This window comes from Dipodomys ordii, unplaced genomic scaffold (assembly GCF_000151885.1).
Source record: "Dipodomys ordii isolate 6190 unplaced genomic scaffold, Dord_2.0 Scaffold143, whole genome shotgun sequence".
NCBI classification, from domain to species: domain Eukaryota; kingdom Metazoa; phylum Chordata; class Mammalia; order Rodentia; family Heteromyidae; genus Dipodomys; species Dipodomys ordii.
The window spans coordinates 2,309,501-2,324,976 of NW_012267359.1; the positions used below are offsets into that span (position 1 = coordinate 2,309,501).

General features: G+C 53.6%; 1 protein-coding gene across 1 annotated transcript in view; it reads right to left on the reverse strand.

Annotated features, from left to right (window-relative positions):
* The window catches only part of Cux1 (cut-like homeobox 1), a 184,950-nt gene that overhangs the window by 42,004 nt on the left and 127,470 nt on the right, over window positions 1–15,476 (reverse strand). Inside the window, exons 11-15 of the mRNA XM_013031710.1 lie at window positions 14,403–14,507; window positions 10,530–10,718; window positions 5,315–5,373; window positions 3,089–3,137; window positions 633–729 (exon numbers count right to left, since the gene is read on the reverse strand). Coding sequence (XP_012887164.1) covers window positions 633–729; window positions 3,089–3,137; window positions 5,315–5,373; window positions 10,530–10,718; window positions 14,403–14,507 — 499 coding nt within the window. The remainder of the gene's footprint in view (window positions 1–632; window positions 730–3,088; window positions 3,138–5,314; window positions 5,374–10,529; window positions 10,719–14,402; window positions 14,508–15,476) is intronic.

A 15,476-nucleotide genomic window follows, 5' to 3' on the forward strand; every position in this document is an offset into this window, starting at 1 on the left:
CCACATGCATTCATGTTTGCACCTTTCTTGTACGTTGCAGCCTGGAGACTGCCCTCGCCCAAGGGCAACACTGCTAGAGTGACAGGAGCCGGTGACACACACAGGAGAGGGGCGGCAGGTCCGGCCCTGCCCGAGGAGCCACGCAGCACGCAGCACGCGCAGGTATTTGGAGGAGCCACGGGTGGCTCTCACCACGCGCGGGGAGGCGATCGCAACTGCACCGAATCCGCTCGATCCAAGGCGCGCGCGCACGGCACACAACGCGTTACCACCAGACACCTTGACGCATTTACCAGCCGACAAACCAGAAGCCATCAGTGACACCAACAAAGAAAGGCTAAGACTGGGGGACGCGGCCCCAGTGAAAACCTGGCCAAGGAAGGAGAAGTGCCCCTGAGCCAGGGGTGCCGGCGACCCCTCGAAGACAGACTCCCCACAGAGATGGCGCGTGTGTCTGCCCCCCCTCCTGTCCGCACGCAGCACAACTAGGAAAAGACTGAAAGCCAACATCCTTGGGGCCTCTGCGATCGGCCCCGCCCAACACTCAAAGGTCATCCACCGGCGGCGCGCCTACCAGGCCCGTGCTGGCCTCGAGCTCCCCTCTGCTTCCTCGTCCCCTGGAAGCTACCTACCGCTCAGGTCGCTGTTGGAGATCCGCAGGGCCGCATTCTCTGACTGCAGGGCGCGGCTCTTCTCCAGCAGCAGCACCTCCAGGGGCTTCGCAGCATCCTGGAGTGGGGAGAGTGGGGCTCGAGTGGGCTCACTTCCGCCACCCGCCCACCACCTCCCCACCCAGTGCTGGCCTAGTCCCCGTGGGGTGTTTAATGGACACAAGGAAAATAGGCAAGCTCCTCAGAAATACAGTTGAGTTTCAGCCCAAGTAAGCTTTCTTCTTAGAATGGGACATCAAGCTACCCAGCGCTGTGGGTACAAAGTAATCGGAAACGTGTATGTACATATGCACACACATATATGTATTTACCGAGCTGCCTCTGGGCATCAGAAGCCTATGCTTTTAGTTTTGTTTTTTCCATTTTCATTTTCGTTTGGCTTTTTGGGTGGTGTGAGGTTTGAATTCACGGCCTCTGTCTGCGTGACAGGCACTCTTAGTACTCTATGCTATCATTAGTTCTTGGGTGGGGTTTTATGCCTGTGCCTTGGCTGAGATGCCCTGTAGTGGGGTAGCAGGCTTGGTGATTGAGATGTGGCCCTGTGCACTTTCTGCGTGGGCTGGCCTAAAGCTGCTGTCTTTCTGATCTCTTACCTTTCAAGTAGTTGAGATTACAGGCATGAGCCTCAATATCCATTCTATCATTTTAAATTAGTTAATGCCAGTCCCAGGGCTGGGACTCCCAGCCTGGTTGTGGTGCCTTAGCTCCTTTGTTCAAGGCTTAGCACACTACACTTGAGCCACAGCTGTACTTCTACCATTTGGATGATTAATTGGAGATAGGAGTCTCATGGATTTCCTTGCCCAGGTTGACTTTGAACCTCCATTCTTAGATCTCAGCTTCCTGGTAGCTAGGATTACAGGTGTGAGCTACCAATGCCTGGCTCGCTCTATCTATCTTTGTACCAGTCTTAGGGCTTGAACTCAGAGCCTGGTTGCTGACTCCGAGCCTCTTTTGCTCAAGACTAATGTTCTACCACTTGAACCACAGCTTCACTTCCACCTTTTTCTGTAATTAACAGGAGATGAAAGTCTCATAGACTTTCTGGCCTGGGCTGGCTTTGGACCACAATACTCAGATCTCAGCCTCCTGCTTAGCTAGGATTATAGGTGTGAGCCACTGGTACCCAGCATAGTTTTTATTTTTTAAAATAAAAACACAGGACCTTGCTGTTGTCCAGGCTAGATCAAAACTTCTGGGCTTAAGAAATCCCCCTGCCTTTAACTAGATACCCTGTACCACCATGCCCAGCTCCATGGTATAAATTTTAGTTGGCCTCCAGGTGATCAGGTGCCCTGTCGCCCTGTTCCCAAGTCTGCACGGGCAGTGTATAGCTGAGATTCCCATGCTAATCTATTTCTGGCTGATCTTTAACACAACTTGAAACAAACAGTTGCTGATTTTGGTTTAAATTCTAGGGCTGTGCTTAGGCTCTGGGCATGGAACATGCAGAGCACATACATGCTACACCCCAGCTCCTGGGTTTTTTTTCTTCCCTGCTAGAGTTTGCACTCAGAGCCTTGCATTTGCCAGGCAGGAACTCTGCTACTTGAGCCACACCTTCAGTCCTTTTGCTCTGGTTATTTTTGAGGGGTGGTCTCACTTTTTTGCCTCAACCAGCCTGGATCATTATCTGATCCTACTTATGTTTCCCACCATCCTACTCAGTCTTTTCTGTTGAGATGGGGGGAGCCTCACAATTTTTTTTTTTTTGGTCCAGATTAACCTGGACTCAGCCTCCTGAGTAGATTACAGGTATGAACCACCTCTCATGGCCATGAAATTGTTTACCCATGTCCTTAGGAGTTGCCAAAGCGAGATTGCAATTTAATGGGAACATAGCCATTTGGCAAACATTTTTTGGGAGTGGGGAGGTCAGTACTAGAGACAACTCAGGACCTCAAGCTTGCAAGGCAGACGCTACCACTTGAGACGTACCTCCAGCCCCACTTTTTATCTCCCCATTCCTTAAAGACTATTTGCTTCTTTTATTGCTTCCCCCGCCTTTGGTCAGTTTTGGGACTGGGCATTGCCCCTAAGCTCTTTTTGCTCAAGGCTAGTGCTCTGCCACTTTGAGCCATAGTGCTACTTCTGGTTTTCTGGTGGTTTGCTGGAGATAAGAGTCTCCTGGGGACTTTCCTGCCCAGGCTTTGAACTATGATCCTCAGATCTCAGCCTCCTGAGTCACTAGGATTACAGTTGTGAGTCAGCAGGGCCCAGCTTGCTATTATTTCTTGAGACAGGGTCTTGCTATGTAGCCTGGCCTGGCTTCCAACTCGTCATCATCCCGCCTCAGTCTCCCAAGGGAAGGGATTAATGGTGGATCCCCTATGCCTGGCTGGGACCATTGCCTTCTGCTTGCCATAAGTGAGAAGTGTCATGGAAAGGCAGAGAAGGGGCTGCACGAGGGGGAGTACCTGCATCCCTGCTCCATCCGACGGGGCGAACTCCATGGACTTGAGGATGCTGAAAGGACAAGGCAGAGAGTCATCTTCCGCCAGCAGCTTGTGAGCGGCCGTGTGCGTGGAGAGGTGCTGACACCTCATTTCTTTTTTTTTTTTTTTTTGGGTCCGGTCATGGGGCCTGAACTCTGGGCCTGGGCGCTGTCCCTCAGCTCTTCAGCTCAAGGCTAGCGCTCTACCACTTGAGCCACAGCGCCACTTCCGGCTTTTTTCTTTTTGCTTATGTGGTGCTGAGGAATCGAACCCAGGGCCTTGAGCATGCAAGGCAAGCACTCTACCACTGAGCCACCTTCCCAGCCCCCTGACACCTCATTTCTTGCTCTGCAGAGCTGAGGTACTGTCAAACCCCACAACTTTCTGGCAGGAATTTCATGTGACAGTGTCTCTAGAATAGCTAGCACACATGAGCAGCTGGCCAACAAACGTCTTGTGCCCAGCATTCAAGTCCTCCCAGGCTGGAGCAGGGTGGGGCCTGCGCTGGGGAGTCTACCACCCCAGGAAACAGAGCCAGAGGAGTCCTGATCCCCGGCTGCTGCCAGGGGCTGGGTGTGGAATGAGCATCCACCTGGGCTGCTCCCCAACGGCTGGGGCCTTTCCTGCAGCTCAGGACTGGAAGGAGTCACAGCCTGAACATGAGGTCCCCTGAACTGGCTCCTGTGACCCTCTGACTACTGGGGCACACGTCAGGCAAGTACTCTACCATCTGAACCCCATGCCCCTCAGCACTTTGAGACAAGACCCCACTAACGTTGCCCTGGGCTGGCCTTGGACTCCATCTTCCTGCTGTGCCTTCCTGTCTACTTTGCCAGCCTCTGAGTTCCACAGGTGAGAACTCACCACCTCTCACACGGGAGAGATTAGGAGCCATCAGGGCAAGCTTCTCTTTTCTTCCTGAGAGTCAGGGTGTTTGCAGCTAGGTTTGTGTGTGTGCCTGTGCCAGTACTGGGACTTGAACTCAGGACCCTGTGCTCTTGCTCAGTTTTGCTTACACATGGTGCTCTACCACTTGAGCCATGCCTCCAGTCTGCAACTATATGCTTGGGGCCTCCATGACCATGTCAGAAAAAGACAAAGAGTCTCTGGGTTTATATAGGTCCAACTGCCCCATGTGACAATCTGAAATTGGAAACGTTTTGAGTTGCCAAAAGCACTGTTAGGCTATACACATAAAGTGCATGACAAACAAATGAATGTGGTGTCTAGGCTTAGGTCTCAGCCTCAAGGTATCTCTTTCGGTGCATGCAAAATATTCCAAAATCTGGAAAAAATATAACTAAACCAAAACACTGCTGACCTCAAACAGTTCCAGTAAGAGATACTGAACCCGCAGGCAGGTGCACACCCCCTCTCCGTTTATTCAACATGTACTTACCAATGACCTGGCAGTCCTGAGTAGCTCAGCACTGTAGGGAATCCCAACCTGTCCCGACCCACTCCCCTCAGACCAGAGGCCATGCCAGCCTCACATCACAATCCTCCTGATCTCAGCCTCCTGAACAGCTAGAATTACAGGCATGAGCCACTGGTGTCTAGATCTGCTCCTGGAAGCTTTCCTTAGGCTTTTTTTTTTTTTTTTAATTCAAGGCTAGCATTCTATCCCTTGAGCGACAGCTCCACTTCCAGCTTTTCTGTTGGTTAATTGTAGATAAGAGTCTCATAGACTTTGCTGCCTGGGCTGGCTTCAAACCCCGATCTCAGCTCTCCGCTTGTTAAGTGGCTACAATTATAGGCCTGAGCCACTGGTACACAGCTGTGAGCTCCAATTTTATGATTTTCTGGAAGGGTAATATTTCTTGACTTTGTGCATATCAGAATACTTTGATAATAATAATTACTACTTTTGTGATGCTGAGAACGGAGCCCAGTCTTTGTGTGCTGGGGGAGTGACTTGCCATCAAGTTACCCCCAGCCCTTGGTTTTCGAAACAGTCTTCCTGTGTGGCTGGGCTAGCCTTCAACTTGCGAGCCTCTTGTCTCTATGTCCTGCGTGTTGGTTGGACGTGCACCACCACGCCTGACTCGCTAGAATACATTCAATACACAAATTTTTCACAGTTTGGGTGGCCAGGACTTGGCAGACCCAGGTGAGGCTGTGGGTGTCTCAGCTGCCCGGCGCCCCCGGCCCAGCAGCAGATGGTCCTTACGGCCCAGCTGCCAAGGCCACGGGCATCTGTGTACTCACTTCAGCTCCTTCTTCACCTCTTCATAGTCAGCCTGGCCCTTGAGTTTTTCTTCCAGTTGCTGAAAACAGAAGGAATTTTATTAGTGGCCATGTCTGAAAGCACACAGTGAGGCCTAAGGGTGGCGTGTCTGACCACGCGGCCAGCCATGCATGGGGCAGGACCCTGCACACACGGAAGCAGCCATGGCAACACTGTTTGTTCTCTTTTGCTTCTTGGGCTTTGCCTAGCATGAGCATGGAACACATGTGCCCAGCAGCCCCGCCCTGAGAGCCCTGAGGCTGGTGTGGCGGCCACTGTCTGCTGCTGGACGTCCATGCCTTTGGGGGATCTGCTAACAAGAGGTGCGGGTCCTTGGCTGTGCAGTTGCCCCATCAACCAAGAATGTGTTAAGTGAGCATCTGCGGTCCCAGGCCTGGGTGTTGGGGCCTGGACTGGGGAGGCTGTGCCACTGAGTGCTTAGTGGGTTGACAGCCAGCTTGAGTCCCAAGGGGTCCCTGGTTCCTCAGTCCTGGGGATAGACAGCAAGCTCCCAAAGTGCTGGTGGCTCACCCCTGTCACCTTAGCTACCCAGGAAGCTGAGATCTGAGGATCGTGGTTCAAAGCTAGTCTGGGAAGGAAAGTCCCGATCTCCAATTAATCACCAAAAAAAGCTGGAAGTGATGCTGTGGCTCACAGTGGTAGAGTGCTAGCCTTGAACACAACAGCTCAGGGAGAGCACCCAGGCCCTGAGTTCAAGCCCAAGGACTGGCACACATACAAAAAAGCGCAATAGTGCTGTAAGATATTCTAGAATAAGTGTGTGTAAGCGCGCTGGGTGTGGGTGTGGCACTTTGCCCACAGCCTGTTGGGCCTTCCTCGTGGGAAGGGCTGCTGGCACCCGTGGCCAGCCACAGGTGGTTTTGGATGTCTGCCTTGACCTCTTCCACAGGGAGCTGAGCCCTGAGGCTCAGGGCAGGATTCCAGGCTTAAGGAAAAGATCCGTCGCCTGAGTACCTGCAGGGGTTCTAGGTGTGTTTTTGGCTATGCCTGACTAGCCACCTTGAAACCCCCGTGTTTGCCCGGCTGTTGGCCAGGATGATTATATCTGAACCTGTCCTATGTTGAGAAAGCTACTCTGTCACTACTGGCTCAGCCCTCTTCCCTTGGCTCCACCGGCAAGTTCATGTGTGTTTTCCACAGCCGGAAATTACTCTGCCTCGCTTACTTTTAAGATTTCTTGCCAACTTTGTATAATGGTTTTCTCAGCCATAATCCAACAGGAGGGATAGGTTTTTATTTCCCCACAAACGCATCTTTTAGCATCCTATAGCCAAATATCAGACAACCCTCTCCAACAGAGCATCACACAGTGTTGCCGGGACCCTAAAAACCCTGGCACTCTACCACCAGAGCCACGCCCCTAGCCGAGTTTTTGGCTGGCAGCAGAGGGAGCCTCATGTACTTTCCTGCTCAGACTAGCCCCAAACCACAATCTTCTAGATAGATCTCATCCTCCTGTGAGTATGTAGTGAGGATGGCAGGAGTGAGCCACTGTTCTCTGGCTTGTTTTCAAATCTTTATTCCAGCTTAAATTTAAGACGTCTGGCTGCAGTTTTTAAGCGAGCAGTCCTCGTACTGCATGTGTTATGGAGTTCCAGCTGTGGGAGCGGGGTGCAATGGCGTCCCTGCACTGGCTGCAGGCCGGGCGGTGGCAGTAGCAGCTGCAGCCCCGCCGTGGAGCGGGAAGGTGGAACCTGGGGGCTGGGTTATCTCCCCGACTCACTCCCGGGCTGCATCTGACAATGTTGCACAAGTCTCTTCTGGGCAGGGAGGGTCTGTGCTTGGCCCCTGCTCCTGGCTTGTGTCCTGGGCTGGACAGGGATCCTCTCTGCAGGCCTGGGAGCTGGGGCAGCTGCACTGTGCCACAGAAGGAACACTTGGGATGGGGTTGGGTGCGTGTCCTTAGTTTCTGATGGGCTTGCGGGGACGAGGCCCCATGAAGGGCAGCACCCGGGGACTGGGCGCAAATGCATGCAGGGGCTTTTCCTGGAGGGGTGGCTGCTGGCTGCCAGGACTACAGAGCTGGCCCCTCCTCCAACGGCGGGGCAGCGCCGAGAGGGGTTCACCAACAGCAGTGAGGCCCTGGCCCTCCCCACACCGTGGCCATCCCGTGGGAGGCGCACCCCCCGTGGCTTGGGGAACTGGCAGGCGTTCGATGACCTAGCCGAAGGTCTCAAGGTGTGGGCCCAGACTTGAGTGGTAAGGAGATGGGGCTTTATTTCGGCACGCTGTGATCCAGCCCTCACTTCGGCAAAGTCATCATACTCAAGTTAGGCAGTGCTGAGGCCTCGGTGCTGAGGCTGAGCGCCAGGCTGCCGGCCACACCGGGTTGCTGTACCCAAGCCCGCAGGGCAGGTGAGGACCCACGGGCTCTGGCGGGGAGGTTGGGGTGCGACCCTGGGGCAGGGTCGCACACGGCCCACCTGCCCAGGGTCCCCTCTCCCTGCAGGATGCCAGCAGTGCCCCAGCCAACCCCATCTCTACTCCACCCTTGGGGGACCATTATCCTCTGTGCCACGGTGAACATACTGCAGGTGACTGCCTAATTATGCCGCCTCTATTTTGGAGTGTTCTGACAGAAAGCCATGAAATAGTTATCAAAAATAGCAGCCCTGTCACGGCCATCAGCGCTTTCATTAATTATGAGCATGGAATTCGCCTCTGAGAGCGGACATGTGCAGGAAGACGCCCCCCATTCCAAGGTTGGTTTCCATGTCTATTTAAAAGTGAGGGGGCTGGGCCGCAGTGGCTCACACCTGTAATCCCAGCGACTCAAGAGGCTTCGATCTGAGGATCACCGTTTGAAGCCAGACTGGGCAGGAAATTCTGAGAGACTCTTATCTGCAATTAATTACCAGAAAATCAGAAATGGCACTGTGGCTCAAAGTGGTAGAGCCTTAGCCTTGAGCAGAAAGAGCTCAGGAACAGTGCCCAGGCCCTGAATTCAACCCCCAAGACCGACAACAAATAAATAAAGGGGAGGGACACAGTGACACACTGGCTGGGAACTGTGGTTCAAAGAATGGAACTCTGGTTAACAGAGACTGACAGACATAAAACTGATTGGTGAGGAAAAAGATGGGGGTTCCAGTGCCGGGGCCAGAGGCCCAATGCGTCAGCCACCCCAACATTCCACCACTGTAGACAGAGCCACCAGCACTGGTGGAATTCAGCCAGTGCGAGGGCAGACTCAGGAGCGTCTAGTTGCCATGGGGACAGGTCCCATTCATAAAGCACCCTCCCGGTCACCATGCCCCTCCGCCTCTAGATCAGAGACTGAGGCCTCAAAGGCCTCTCATTCAATTAGCCATATCCCTTTGGGGTGCAGGAGGTATGATTGCTCATTGGTGGAGGGTGGTGGGGAGAATCTGAGGCCTGTGGTGTATGTCTTTGCTCTCAGAGAAATCTTTACTCCTGGCGACAAGGGGTTAAGATAATTAAAATTAGCACAGTCTTGTTACTAGCGGATATGTTTTGATTATTAGATCAGACAAAGATGGGGAGCAGTGATTTTGGAAGAACCATCGCTGGATTGTCTCATTAACTGCACGGTATTAAGCAATTCCCCCAAGATACGGATAAAGAACATTAATTTGTGAAACTGCGTTTCATTTTTGTGAAGGCAAACATTAAAACCTTTAACTGATTTAGAAGCTATTGCTCCATAATGAAAAATGGAAGGTCTAGAGCTTGGCGGCATGGGGTGTATGAGGGGTATACTGGGGTTCTGCCCTGTAACCATAAAAAAGGGAAGAAAGGCAAATTATCTAATAATAATGCCTTTGCTAGGGTCAGAAATGGCTACTGCAGGAGAAAATTAGATTAAACCTGGAAATAAAAAATGAGTTGTGGCACTCATCAGGCAAGCTGATCAGAGAGGAAGAAGCACTGGAGAAATAAAGCAAGGTAGTGCCCAGCCTCCCACCTACCTAGCCCCAGGGTGGGGCTGCTCCTCAGAGTGCCCCCATGGTGGCAGAATTTCTCAGGAAGTGTATGCCTTGCACCCTAAAGGGGCAAGGAAGAAATGAGCATGGGAGAGCTATGCCTCCCCCCACCCCTTGGTCAGCAATAGAGGTCATGCATGGTCATGTGTGGAGACGATCATTAGAAAACAACAAAGAATATCAACCTGGAATGGCAGTGCACCTGTAATCCCGGCACTCGGGAGGAGGATCAAGAGATGAAGGCCAGTTGGGGCTACTTAGTGAGACCTTATCTCAAAAAGTAAAAGTAAGAAGAAATGGGTTTAACTGTATTCTAGAATATACTTCGTGTAGAAAACTTTTCTTCTCTCTCTGTCTGCCTGTCTGTCTCTCTCTCCCCACCCTCTCCAACCTGCCCCAGTCCCCTTTTCTCCCTTTGTGAATAAGGGTCTAGATACTGTGCTTGGCTAGCCCGCAATACCTGGGATCCAGAGATCCTCTGCTTCAGCCTCCCCAGCAGCTGGGACTACAAGTGGGTGCCACTACTCCTGGCCTCCTTAACCATTTACAACTAATCCAATCCCCTTCACTGAAGGCACATGCACAGAGTGACACGGGGTCCCTCCCTCCCAGGAGGCATCCTGGTTCTGATGGCACAATCTAGGGTCCCAAAGTGCACTATGAATTACACTTGATCCAATGGACTACAGACTAAGATCTTAAAGTGTGCTCACTATTTGGTATGTGAGAAAGGCTTGAGAGCCCTGGGGGCCCCAGCTGCCCAGCAAGGCCACCTGGGTGGGAGGGACAGCATGGGTCTCTCAGTGCCGAGGCAGCAAAGGGCTAGGCCATGGGGCTGTGGCAGAGGCCCAAGAGGCAAAGGAGCAATTCTCGGCCTGGGAGTTCAGTTAGGACCTAAGCAAACACTGGCTGCCATGCTGGAGCTTCCTGAGGGACAGTCAGCTGGACTTGACCACGACCTGTGCCTATGCGGCACCCAGGGAGCTCAGGCTTCGGAGCCGTCCAGTCATGAGCTGGGCAGTGGGCAGGGAGTGACAAGACAGCCTGTGTCCCAACACCTGGGACACGACTGTACCATAGGCACCAGTGACCCACACAGGGGTGCTGTCCATGCCAGCGTGGGCAGCAAGGCCCTGTGGCCACCCTGATTGCTGTGGTAGGAGTGGGGGGGGGAGGGAAGAAGTAGGAGGAGAGAGGGGTGTGGGGAAAGACGGGGTACACTGGGCCTCACCTTGAGCGTGCTGTTCTTGGCGCTCAGCTGCTGCTCGAGCTGGGCAATCTGGCTGGCCGAGGTCTCGCGTAGCTTGCTGAGGCTGGCCTGCAGTCTCTGCACGTCGTCCACCAGCTGGGCGATCTCGCGCTCTTTGGCAGCCAACTCAACTTCCAGGCTAGAGCGGGTCAGCACCTCTATGGCCTGCTCCTGCGCAGGAGAGAGAAATGACCAGGCCGCCGAGGCAGGAGCCACACTGTGGAGGTGTGGAGGGCCAGACTCCGTGCCCTGCCCTTGCTGGGATGACCAGGACGGGCGAGCAGCGATCTGCAGGGGATGAGGAGGCGGAGAACCTTGGGGAAACGTGCTTAGGCCGGGGGAAGAGTGAGAAGGGTGGCCCAGAGTTCTGGAATGTTTTCAAAGCTCCTGGATTTTCTACCCCTGCTGGGAGTCAGTGTCTTTTAGATTCATGATTAACTTATCTGGAAGCAGCAGAGATACTTCTCAGCAAATTGATTCAGTCTGCATTTTCACAACAGAGTTCAAGGGCGTACAAGATGCCTGTGAGGCTGCCTTTGTTCAAACTCTTAGGATAACTGCATGTTGTTATTAAAACAAGAAACAAAAAACTCCAACAACAAAAATCCGTCAACCCCTGAAAAAAATATGCAACATGGAGGGACGGGCATTTAAAAGGGAGAAAAGGTCAAATTATCTGCTTCACAAAGACTCATGTTGTACTTCTATCAAGTTTAAAAAGTAATCGCAAGAGTCAGGTATGGTGGCGCATGCCTATAATTCCAGCACACAGGAGAAGAAGGTAGGGTGATCTCTAGTTCCAGGCCAGCCTGAGCTACATAGTGAAACCTTGTCTTACAAAAAAAGGAGAAACCATTTGGGGGACTCCTCGCAGGGCAGACGTGCTTCTGTGGACCTGGGGGCGGGGGACTCCCAGAGCCTCACGCCCTGATCTTGCCAGGACTGGGGAGGAAGGGTGGCATTATGCCCAAGTTACGGGCCATTCCATGCACAAGACTTGTCATATTTGTGGACAGCCAGGCACCCAGGAGAATGGCTTTGCCCAGTGTCTGCTGGGGAGGGGAGGTGGGGCTGGTGCTGTAAAATGGGCCGCTCACACCTCTGCCCTGGCGGATGGGCACAGAGCCCTGGGCCCAGGCGGCCCTGCTGGCTTCCTGACCAGGCACTGCCTCTCCAGGCATACCGCCTGGCATCCTCCCCCCCCCCCCCATGGCTGCTGCCACGGCCCAGGCAGTTAAGAGTTGGTGGGAGAAAACTCCAGAACCATTTGACATTTCAGTGACATTTCTACTGTCTTTTATAAAATTATCCACAGGAGGACTGATAGTCTCCAACCAGACGCGTCCTCTGCCTGTCCTTCACCCCAGCGTGCAGAGCCCCCACAGGCTCTGGTGTGAGGGGGGTCCGTCACCTCAGTGATTCTGTTTTTCCAGCATCCCCCCTGGGGCTGGCGGCCCCCAGGCAGTCTAAATGGCTGGGTGATGTGGCTGTGCCACACTGGGTGAGCTCATGTGTCAAAGGGCTCCCTGCCGGGCTGGGGGGCTAGAGCCACAAACTCTGGCTCACAGAACACGTCCTTGCCTAGAAGGATGGGGGTTGCATTTTCTGCAGCCTTAGGAGTGTGCTGGAGAGGCCTTTGCCAGAGGCCCGTGCCTGTGGCCCGAAAGACCCCATGCGTGGCACTCCCGGGAGAGGATGGCAAGGCCTGGGGAATTACGTCCCCCTACCCTCCTCAGGGGAGGGTAGGGGAATGGATGTAGTGGGCAAGGAAGGGGCGGCTCCTCACTCTCATAGAGCTAGTGGGCTCCGGGCCTTGGCCTGGAGCAGGGACACCTTGTCCCCAAGGCGCTCAGGCTAGGACCCTGGGGTCCTGATAAGGACCTTAGATGCCACTGCTGGTGGCTGGGCCATCCCTGGGGTCACTTGTGGAGAGAATGGGCCTCAGCACAGGGGTGAAGATACCGCTCCCTTCCTGCCGGTGTGGCAGAACCCGGGCAGAACTCCATCTCACCTCCCTTGTGTGAACAAGGAAGGAGATGCTGAGGGCTGAGAGCTGCCAAGCAAACACCACCCTTTTGCCCCCTGAAGCAGGAGCTGGGCTGCAGACGCACTCCACTGGGGAAACACTCATTTCCTTCTGGAACATTTTGACAGCCATGGCCCAGGATGGTGCCAGATCCCCATACTGGGGCTTGAACCCAGAGCTGGGGCGCTGTCCCTTAGCTTTCTCCCTCAAGGCTAGTGCCTATCATTTGAGCCGTGGAGTCTCAGGGGCTTTCCTTCCCAGGCTGGCTTTGAACCACCATCCTCAGACTGCAACTTCCTGAGTAACTAGGATCACAGGCGTGAGTCACTGGCATCTGACTGTTTGGGAATAGAGTCTCGATATGGTATCCCAGGCTGAACTTGAACTCATGATCCTCATAACTTAGCCTTCTGAGTGCTGGGATTACATGTGTGTGCCACCATGCCCAGCTGTATTTAATGTTAATTTAAAGAAAGAAAACTAGTGTCTGGCCTTACAATGGGTTCTAACATGGATGTTGTTCTAGGCTCACTGACCTAGGTCAGGGGTCTGCCCAAGCTCTGGGGCCTGGTGGTCATCCCCACGGAGCAACCTCTCCTCATCACATAAAGCAGTAACAGCACAGGGACTAATGGCTGCCATAGTGACAAAACTATCACAACTGAGATTTATTAATTTACTGGGTCAAAACTCAGGGTTTCAGGCCACCACATGAGCTACGCCCCCAGACCTTTACCTTTTGTTTGTTTTTCTAATAGGCTGTCAAGCTACAGTTTGCGTGGGCTAGCCTTGGACCATGATCATCTACTTCTGTCTCCCAAATAGCTGGCATTACAAGCTTGTGCCACCATGCCTGGCTATGGAAATGCTTAGGCCTCATTGCATTCCTTGTTGTTCCTATGTCCACTGTGAGCCAGGACACAGCAAGGCCTCCATGAACAAGCCTCTGCTCAATCAAAGGATACCTGTGGCATCAGAGGCATGGAGCCCGGGGGTGTAGAACGGCCACTCCGTCCTCCCTGCAGGCTGTGGGGATGCTGAGGGTGGGGGCAATCGGGGGGACTTAGGGCTCACTCTACATGGTTGGCTCCCAGTAATGCTCTGAATCCTTGTAAAACGCCCCTTGCCCCAATTACGGTATGAAGGGTTTGAACTCAAGACCTCTACCACCCAAGCCAGACCTCCAGCTCTTTTGGCTTTATTTTCCAGAGAAGGTCTTCTGATTTTGCCCAGGGAGGTCTCCTCCTGCCTCTGCCTCCTAAGTAGTTGGGATTACAGGCATGAGTCACTGTGTCTGGCAGTACATTTCTTTTTTACAGATAGAGTCAGAGACTCTGGAAGTTAAGCTGTTTGCTTCAAATCCCCACCTGAGACTACAGAGCCAGGTGTGAGCAGAGGCTAGGATCCAATGGGTATGAGCGTAAAGGCTAGGATCCAGGTTCCAAGCAGTCAGGGCCGGTCACCTAAGCCCATGGAGTAGGGCAGGAGCCGCGGGCTGCGGGTGCTGTTTGTGGGCCTCGTGCCTCACACTTCTGGGACGGGACAGTCTGCTATTTTATGACCTTGTGGACTGCTCCCCAAGGAGATGGACATGGGCCCTCTGCCTCCCCATGGGACGATGGGAAAGCTCCATGGCCAAGGGTCACCCCTTGCTCGTCTGGGAGGGCCCTCTGCAATTGTGGACCCCCAAGCCTGGCAGGGAGTTGGAGGGAGTTGGGGGTGGTGGTTACAGGGCCCGGAAGGCAGGGGCTGCAGGCTAGGCCAGCAGGGGCTATTTGTGCCGGGCAGGGGGTACACATGGGGGGGTGGAGGGGGGGGCAGCTACGCACCACATCCGGGGCCTTCTGGATCTGCGAGGCCAGCTGGAGGGAGTGGTTGGCCGAGGAGAGCTGCTCCCTCAGGGTCTCTGCCTCTCTCTGCGCCACCTCTGCCCTCTGAGGAACAAGGCACAGGGTGAAGGGAAGAAAAGAACATTGGGCTTAACAAGTGACAATTATTACTAGAACATTCATCAATTCATGCCTCACTGACTGTAATTGATTTTCCTAAACACTCAAGCTAATAAATGCTCGGGGAAAAAAAAAAACATACAATGTGATGGATTTTTATTTTAAACAGTACAAGGAAGAAATAATTGAGCGATTATGACAGTAATTTAACGCTAGGAGTGAGGGATCCCCTGCTGATACTAGCGCTCCGGCCCACTGAATTTCCCAGACTGAATAAATACAGTGGGAACCGAGTCTTCTGATTCAATTTCCTCTGATTCTCACGGACCAAGGAGGTTTTATTGCAGCCTCACTCCTGGGACCGATTCTCACGGGCACGGCGGGAATTGAAGGCACACTGGCCCTTCTCTCCCCAAGCAGGCACAATGTTGTGGTTGTTTTCCTCCCAGACCATTTCCATAAGTGCGTGGGTATAAATGCCACTCCTTTTGTACGGGCCAGCCTTGTTTCTGCCTATTTAACCCTTCACCGGGCAAAGTGTTCCAACGGTGGGACACTGGTGTGGCCAGCCAGATGGGATGGGCTGGAGCCCGAGGCATGTGGGTAGCCCTAGCCAGCGCTGGGGTCTGTGAGCTCAACGGCATAGAGGCCAGGGCACCTGCAAAGCCAGGCTCCCCCCTGGAGGGCAGCAGCTTTGGGAGGCCTGGCAGGGATCCAGAGCCCACACCAGTGCTCAACGAGTCTCCATCATCCCACCTGCAGAATGGGCCTGCACGCCACACCAGCTCTAAGACAGGTGGGAATGGCAGCTGGTGGCAAGGACACATGGACAGAATGAAGTGGCAGTCTGCGGCTCTGCGAGGGACAGTCACGCCCAGAAAGGAGGAATGGGGAAACTGGGCTGAGCCATGCGGCTCTGGGACTCACAGAGGTTAGTCTGGGTCACAAGAGGTT